General features: G+C 32.5%; 1 protein-coding gene across 1 annotated transcript in view; it reads right to left on the reverse strand.

Annotated features, from left to right (window-relative positions):
* The window catches only part of LOC110110334, a 28,228-nt gene extending 18,707 nt beyond the window's left edge, over positions 1-9,521 (reverse strand). Inside the window, exon 1 of the mRNA XM_020841749.2 lies at positions 9,259-9,521. Coding sequence (XP_020697408.1) covers positions 9,259-9,441 — 183 coding nt within the window. The 5' untranslated portion in view covers positions 9,442-9,521. The remainder of the gene's footprint in view (positions 1-9,258) is intronic.
* Between the last annotated feature and the right edge of the window lie 260 nt (positions 9,522-9,781).

Here is a 9,781-nt window from a genome sequence, read left to right on the forward strand (position 1 = left end):
CCATCTATGCACATATTTCTCTTTATCCCAGCTACCAAAATGGCTTTTGTCTCTTTGAATTTAAATTTCTAAGCCGGATTGGATTGGATTGAAGGTGTTCAGAGTTGGGTTTCCATTCAATTCTTTCTTTTTGATTTGATTGGTTAAAGCAGGTTTAAAACTCTCTTATCAGATATTTGTGTATAGATCCTATAATTGAATTAGGGACTTTTAACTTCGATGTAAGATAATTTTCTTCCTCCTAATTTGTTATGCTGCAGGCTCCACTCACACTGAGGAGCTTATTATTGTTTTTTTGAATTTTGGTGTTCTGGATCAATTGTTTTTTTTCAAACTGTTTTATAATTTTTTTTCATTAACTCTTGATCATTCTTATTGATATCTTTATGCAGGAATGGAATGTAGTGAGAATGCAAGTGAGTCACCCGATATTGCAAAACTCAAAAAAGTTATAATTACAGCTTTATGTCTTATAAATGAATGTTATGAAACATATATTTACAAGACACCGTGCATGACCTCGTTGTATAGAGGAGATAGTTGGATTGGAGAGCTACTACAAGGCCATCCAACGAGGTTTCATAATATGTTTCGTATGTCTCAAACAATTTTTGTAGATCTTTTGTATGACTTGGAAAATGTTCATGGTCTACATGATCATCAAGGACAACTGCTAGAGAAGTACTTGCGATAACCTTATATATTTTATCACATAATGAATCAATAAGGTCGACATGTGAGCGATTTCAACACTCAACTGAGACTATCAGTAGGTATTTCTCTATTGGATTGGAAGCTTTAGTGAAATTATCAAGTTCTGTTATCAAGCCTATAGATCCTAGTTTTGAAAATATTCCAAGGAAGATTTTGTATGATAATCGATATATGCCATATTTCAAGGTAAATACTATTATTATAATCTTATATGATTTGTAAATATTTATGAAATATCTAATCATCTTTTTCTCAATTAGGATTGTATAGGAGCTATCGATGGAACTCATGTGGATGCTCATGTTTCAACTGCTGAAAAGGTGGCTTATATAGGACGATGTGGTTTAACGACGCAAAATGTTATGGCAGTTTGTGACTTCAATGTGTTTTACTTTTGTAATGTCAGGATGGGAGGGTAGTACACAGGATAGCCGTATTTTTAAATTTGCTATACGTAATCAACAACATCAATTTCCTATGACACCACCAAGTAAGTATGTATTTCTCTATTGTAATCAACCACCTTACTCATTTTTTTTACTAAATAATGCTCAATTACAAACAGATAAATATTATCTTGTGGATGCTGGGTACCCGATGCAACGAGGGTTTTTGAAGCCATTTTCTGATACAAAGTATCATATTCCTGATTTTCAAAGAGAGAATCAAATTATACATGGGAGAAAAGAAACATTTAACAAGCGTCACTCTTCACTACGAGGTGTGATTGAGAGATCATTTGGTGTTTGGAAAAAGAAGTGGGTTATACTGCGTGATATGCCTACATATCCATTTAAGAAGCAAGTGAAAATAGTGGTAGCTACGATGGCATTACATAATTAATAATTATATACGTCGTCATCCCTCTCGTGATGATCCAGAATTCAATGTTTGTGATAGGGATCAATCATATATACCTCCAGAAGCGTATGAGTATCGAATTGGACAATCATTATTAGATAACGAAGGAGATGTGACAAATCATGAGGCACAAGATGGCGAAGGTGCTTAGGAAATGATACAACTACGGAAGCAAATCACATCTACATTGGTTAATGAAATGAATTAGAAATCATCTTTTTTTTTTTTAATTCTTATATGAAATTATGAACATTCTAGTTTTCATATGATTTGATTGTTACATACATGCACACATCACATCACACTTTATTAAAGAGTAAACATTCTGGGAATCCTAAAAGACCGTTTTTTATCAAGGATTCATCCTTTCAATAATGCTTGACTCTGTTCTTTATAGCCAGCTATTTTCTTCTATAATCCTCTCGTTATTGGTTGCTCCAAAGGTATGTATACTCATTGCTACAAGCCAAAAAAACCTGAAATTGGGATAAATGACAAACTTTATGGATTGTATTGGGAATCAAGTATTCAACTCAGAACTGCTGGGCTTCTTCGGAATATAGGGAAGCATCAGGAACTGCTGGGATTCCTCAAGCATGAACGAGAGGTCTGGCATCTGAGCTAGTAGCATATCCACTTTGTATTGGGAAGCATCAGGAAGAACAGAAGCGGTGCCAATTTTCTCATTAGTTTAATTGTTTTTATGTATTGTTGACAGACAATTTTAACGCAATAGAAGTTGTTTTTATATTTTGTTAAACATAATTTATTACTGTTGTAATTTCCTAAGTAATATATTCTTTAATTTGCTCCGAAAAGCATTAATAATATATAAAACTGCTCTATTTTATTCTTTAATTTGCTCTGTTATCCATAACTTTTGATATCCATTATGCTCATATGCGTGATGTCTTATGGGACAAGTTACTGTACAAAATAATACAACTACAGCAAAGTCGGAAGAGGATTTTTTCTGAATTTATATAACTTATTTTTTTAAAAAAATGAGGGTAGTAATGTAAATTGTTCTTATACAGCTGCAGCAAAGCAGTTTTATAATTATACTACCCAAACAAAAAATACTGTTTTCTATACAGCAACTTCAGAAAGCAGCTTTCTGTGCAGTAACTTCATAACCTGCTTTACTGACAGCTGCAGCCGTCCCAAACGCACCCTTAATTAGTAACGGCAAACGCAACCGCACCAAATAATATGGTTATGATATAAGGATCAAACTGAGAAACTAAATACCCCTAAAAATCACATGAAAATTCCCCTAAAAAAGTTAAAAAAACACTAAACAACTATGTTTAAAAAAACAAAAGAACCCAAATAAGTCCTCCATAACCGATATGTAATTCTCATGTAACAAAACTTTAGTTGATATCGATGATAGTAGTGAGATCTGAAACAAATAAATCAGAATAACAACAGCAAGAGTTATCAACTCAATATCAAACCACACCAGATCACAAATCAAGTCTTAATTAGTAAGGGCAAAACGCAACTGCACCAAATAATATGGTTATGATATAAGGATCAAACTGAGAATCGCATGAAAATTCCCCTAAAAAATAGTAAATAACAACTGATGAATATTCGGCTCATATGAATATTTGAAACTAAAATATTCAATCTTGAATTAGCCCAATCAAACTAGCTAAAACTATACCAAACGGGATGGCAAATACCTTATGGGAATTACTCTAAATTGAATCAAAAATTAAAACTGAGCCTAAGAACTAACTCAAAGATTGTAAATATAATACAATCATCACACTAGCATGTTCTTAACTATAAAAATTACAAAAGGAAATAAAACCAACTAATAAAAGAAACAAATGAATATTACACTGATCATTTCTTGATGCTACATCTTTTACGAGAATAATTAAAGATTCCCATCAAATATGCATAACTTGCATAATTTGATAATTATAAATTAAATTAGGATATAAATTTTGTGCTTTTTACAAGGTAATCCATGAATTATCACAAGTTCGTTCACATTGCAAGATAACAAGATATCTCTGATATTTATCATAAGTAATAGATACAATCTTATCATCAAGAATAATCTCAAGAATGAGAAGAGGTGAAAAGTGATATGTACTCAAAAGGAAACGTGAAAAAAGAGCAAAATCTAAAACTTGACAATAAGCCCGTGAAAAAAAAAATCAAAGAAGACACATTGAAAACTGGTTTTATACCAAATTTTTCATTAATTTTTAATTTACAAGCATTGGTTCCAACGCATTGAAAATTTTTAAATGATCTTACCTTCCTTTCATTCAATTTATTAAAGGTTCTTGATATAAGATTTCAAGAGTTAAATGCACCATGACTTTGCCACCAAGCTTACATACCAAGTATCTCCTATTTATATTAAGATAAATCTCATAATTGTTATAATTAGTAGACAAATTTTTGCAAACACCACAACAAATTTTGCATATGTTGTATAAATTATTGTGCAAAAGTGTTTAGACCTAGAATTTGAAGGTTACTCAACAAGATATATACATTTTCTAGATTGATTCATGGCGACAATCTCAAATTGAATCATGCCCATAAACCTATTGACAAATGAATTATATGCAGACTAAATCATAGGTGATAATAAACCACACCTAAGTGCATGCCAAGCTATAAGACAATGTAACAAATGCCCCAAGTTCTATTAATCACTTTAGTTCGGTCATTAGTTTGTGCATGATAAGTAGTTGAGAAATTAAAATGCATTCCTATTTTCTTTCAAAGAGTATTAAAAAATAGTCATCGATTTTACATCTCAATAATAAACAATTGGTTTAGGTCAACCATTAATCACTTCATTAGAATATATTTTAACAGTGTCAGCATGATTGGATCTATAGTGGGGACACTGGAGGCACGTCCAACCACTAGTTCGAGCCTATCCCACTATGTTGTCCAATTAGGTGAATCCTCAACCTTTCGCTCAATTCCACTTTATTTTATGACTTCGGATAAAAAAAATTTATAAAAAATAGAAACTAAATACAGAGCAAATATCTAGATTGAGAAATTAAAAATACATAATTATCCTAACCAAATCATATGATTCTACCAAAATTAATACTAACTTCAACGCAATGACTTGGATGTTTGATATCGACCTTGGTTAAATAACTAAAAATACATATATCTTGTATGCTTTGGGGTGATTTTGTATGGGTTCAAGCAAATGAATCAAGCATAAAAACTATAATTCTACAATGCAAATTAGTTTGTGTTGCTTGAGGTTTAACATTTTCATTGTAATGATATTGCATTGAGAAAAATTGATAATTTTTGGATGAGACTACAAATAAAGTTTGAAACATTCTTCATCTCCAAAAGGCCCATATCAAGTCCAGAATGATATCAAGACAATGAGTTTTAAAAAGATCCAAGAACTAAATCAAAATCAAATTAAAAGATGTGGTTCATTCCAAGTTTAAACATCAGGTAATTCAGGATCAAACAAACTCATCAAGTGTGCTAGCTGGATTGAAACTAATATTACCCAACCTAAGTTGCACCCCTATTAGCTGCCATTTGGGTTTGGGCATACCTAGCACATGAGGCTTCAGAAAATGGAGAATCTATGGAGTTAATGAATGCAATCTTATCATGAACAACTCCAGTTTTTACATGACAAGAACACTTGAACGTTAGGCAATGAAATAACTTAATTTTTCATAAAAAAAAAATGTGATTTGGCTCAAAACAAAATGGCTGGGCATTAGTCCAATTAGATTAGATTGGTTATCCATCAAGGAAAGAAGTGATTAAGTGGTTAAAAGATCTGTTTTGCTAACCAGTGAGAACATAAAGGCAAGAGAGGGAGGGGAGAACAAGGCATCTGTTCTTAATTTATCCTATCCTTCACTCTATCAAAGGAGTTTTCCAATCCAACGACCACTAAAACTTTATTAAGATGGTAGTCGAAGGGCATCACGTTATGTTTAATGCATGCTTTGTTGATTCAAAGGATTTAACAGTTTTTGTTTATGTTATTTGGAAACATTGTTTAAAATATTTTGGAATTTATCTAGTTGGCTTCTAAATTGATCTAAATTGAGCCTGCTTAGATTCTTGCAAGTGTGATAGCCTAACAAATGTAATTTGCCTATATCAATTTTGTTAAAGTTGGACTAATTAGGTTTTCCTTAATTCAAAATTTATCTTACAGGTTTTGATATAATTAACCTAATTAGTGAAGATTCATGAAAGCTTCGGTGAGTTAGGGATTATCCCATGTTTAGGTACGAGTTTCCTATTTTAGTTAATTTTTTCTTGAATTTTTAATTTTTAATGAATTAAACCAACAATAATTTATTAAATCAGTAATTTTCTATAAATTAATATTTTCAATCATTGTGGGACTTAGTAATTAGGAAGCCATACATTTATTGAGAGGTTTGATGGAGAAATATAGAGAGAATAAGGAGGATCTACATATGATATTTATTGATTTAGAGAAAGCATATGATAAAGTTCCAAGAGAAGTGCTATGGAGAGTTCTTGAAAAGAAAGGAGTTAATAATTCTTATATTCAAAATTCAAATCATTAAAGATATGTATGCATGAGCTATTACTTGTGTTCAAACACAAGGTGGTTTGACCAAGTATTTTTCTATTTCGGTTGGATTACATCAAGGATCAGCCTTAAGTCCATATCTTTTTGCTTTAGTCATGGATGTTCTCACTAAACATTTGCAAGAGGATGTACCTTGGTGTATGCTTTTTGCTGATGATATTCTTCTTGTTGATAAGACTAGAGAGGGAGTTGAAGGTAAACTTGAATTATGGAGGTCAACATTAGAGACTAAAGGTTTTCGCTTGAGTAGATCAAAAACGGAATATATGGAGTGTAATTTTAGCAGTAATAGTCCTAGTGAGGGGATTGTGACTTTGGGCAATCAAGTCATTAATAAGGTACTACGTTTTAGATTATCTTGGATAATTGGTTGTTCAGAGGTGATGGTGAAATTCGAATGGGGATATTTATCAGTAGTAATTCACAAAATGGATGGGTCGAGAGTGGAGGAATGCATCGGTCTTATTGTGCCGATCAGAAAAGTCTCCCCTCAAACTTAAGTTGGAAAATTCTATAAGATGCGTGTGGGAGACCTGCCAAAAATGCTTTTAAAAATGGTGCCGATGTTTGGCCGCATTAAAAGAAGAAGAAGCAAATACTAAGTTAAGTGTTGCAGAGGGAATTGTAGGGATGCCGTAGGGGTTGACGCACTTAGAGATATGGATATCAAACAATTAAGCATATACGTGAAAAGGTTGAGTAGCTCCATGGAAGATAAAAATTAGAGAAGAGTCGCCGGCCTTAGATGGTTTGGTCACATTAAACGGATAGGCTTGCTGATGACCCGGATGCTAGGAAAGTTGAGGTATATAGATCTTGACTTATGTTTAAGAAAAGTAGAAGTAGATCTTAAAAAGAACTCTGGGTAGAAAATATTGAATGAATCTTTTTTTATTTAGATTTACAAGAGAATTTGACTTTTAATTTGACACAATAGCGAAAAAGGATTCATGTAGCCAACCCCACGTAGTGGGACAAAGGCTTGATGTTGTTGTTGTTGTTGTGAGACTTAGTAATTAGGATTAATTGCGAATTGTGGCGTTAAATTAGGGAAAAGAGTCTTTGATGCCATTGGAGTTGAGTGGATTGAGTATAAGGGCGTCTCCTACGATGGTAGATGGCATACTTATTGTAGGGTAACTATTCCTTGGCTATAAAATATGACTTTTATCATTATGCCCTCAATTGATATGAATTAATGGTACATAAGCTATGATGCACAGACACGAACACGGCAGCATGGATACGACACGACACGAAAATGAAACACGTTAATTATTGAAAATATAGGACACAGACACAAGTTGGACATGGTATTATAATTTTTATTTTTAAAAATAGTGTATAAAAATAAAATGAGTATAATATTAAAAATAATTTAAAATAATAAGTCATTTAACTAGAATTTATGCGTAAAATAATTAATATTAGAATGTCGAGAGTCACGTGTTAATGTCGTGTATCAGGCATCGAGAGAGGAGATGATAATGTTGTTGAGAGTCAGGCATTAATGTTATGCAATAAGTATCAGGCGACGTCGAAGTCAAGAGGGCATCTGTCGTCGATGTCGAGAGGGTATTGGTCGTCGATGTTAAAATGAGTTGGATAAAGATGAGCTGTCAAGTTGTGGGTGTATAAATTACTAGCGTCGAGCATCAATGTCAAGACAATGTCAAACTTTGATGTTGAGATGGTTTTGAAATGTCGATGTTGTAACAACATCAGACATCAATGTTGAGATGACATTGATCATTGTTGTGAAACTAAAGTCACGGCCCACCAAAGAGAAAATAAAATGAGAATATTTGATGAATGGGGTATTGAGTGCAGGCGATTGATTAGATGTTGTTGAGAGAAAATAAGAAATTTAATTTTTATATTTTAAATAAATAAAATTATATTAAAAAATTCATAAAATATTTAAGATGCACGCATCAGACACACATGTTCAATTTATATGTAATATTTTTTTTAATAAGACACATTTTCGGCGTGTCTAACACATGTCAGAGATGTGTCAGATGCATGTTGTGTCGGATACTGCACGCCTTTTTGAGGAGAAGTGTCGGTGCATCTTAGTGCATAAGTATAACCACAAACTTTCATTAAATACTACTTTCTTGATCTTAATTCATCTATATGAGCAACCTCTAATGATTGCAGGTTATTGATTTAATTCCAAAAAAAATACAATGGTTTAAATCTGATTTATGTGATATCTCCCAGCATATCTTTAAAATGCATACCCTTGATTGATATCTCATTTGCTTCAAACTTATCACCCAAGCTTTAAATTTGACAGCAAATTAGACTCTAATCTTAAAAAACTAGTGAATATGTGAAAAAACTTAATTTGAGCATTACCACTTATGTTACCACCATTTTATTTATGGCAGGTACACTGATGAGCTGATGTCATGGGAAGAAATTTTGTATTGATCGACATCATTTCAGCTCTATCTGATATTTATAGGTTCCCTTCTATTATGTGGGGCGGTGTCTTTATTTGGTAAGCATCATAGTTTTGGTTTTATTTGGTTATACGATTTCATAAATCACGTTTACATTCTATTTTGGTGGATAAACTGTGGCCGTGTGGATATTAAGGTTTGGTTTCTTTGATTGATTTTATTGGATATCTTGGGTATAATAATGACGTTAGGATTTTCATGTATATAATTTGGAAAAATTCACCCTGTTTAGATGTCATTTTGTCAAAAAATTTGGAATCTAGCAACTTAACAATTGCTCCAAACTAAAATCCTGTCAGAAAAGCAGTCGTGGTTCTCCTACTAATGCATGTACCAAAATGTTCATCACTACATTTCTTTCAGACATTAGATGCTTTCAATCAATTACTGGCAGCAAGTAAAACTGATTCCAATCAATTAGACAGTAATTAACACACAAATATCACAAATTTAACAATCATTGCTATAAAAATTGGAACAATTTTCTAAACTCTTTCTCTAGATACATTTCAGAAAAAAACCTAGAATTTCTCACATCAATCCAACAAAAACAAAAGGTTAGCAAATAACTTTCCAGCAAAGACAAGAGAAGAGATGGAAGAATCGGACCTGAAAGTGGCGGCCATCGAGCTTCTTGATACCGTAGCCGAGTTGCACTGTGCCGAAGGATTTGATGTCGGTGATGACTCCGTTGCACTGGAAAATGCGCTTGCCCAATCGAGCGACCAGATTCATAATCGCTTCTTTCTTCACCGAAGTCTTCGCAAGCAGCATGCAATCGTATAGCGGCATTTCTCCTGCTCCTCTTCCTAATTCCCCTCTTTTGCCTTTTCTGCCTGTGCTCCTCGGCGGCTTCAACAAAGTTAACCAAAGCTTACTAGGTTCACTTTTATTTAATTTTTTAAAATGTTTATTAAATATATTTTTATCTTTTTTTTTTTTAATTTTTTAAAACAAATCAAATTAATCCAAAAAAACATTCAAAATAATTTTATATTATTTTAAATATTTTTTAAAAAATAATTGTCATCACTGGTGTTGGACACTAAGTCACTAATATCACTATTATTTTATTTTTAATTATCATTGTCACTTATATCACTATCGATAAAGCACAATACTGTCATCATAG

This window comes from Dendrobium catenatum, unplaced genomic scaffold (assembly GCF_001605985.2).
Source record: "Dendrobium catenatum unplaced genomic scaffold, ASM160598v2 fragScaff_scaffold_400, whole genome shotgun sequence".
Classification (NCBI taxonomy): Eukaryota; Viridiplantae; Streptophyta; class Magnoliopsida; order Asparagales; family Orchidaceae; genus Dendrobium; species Dendrobium catenatum.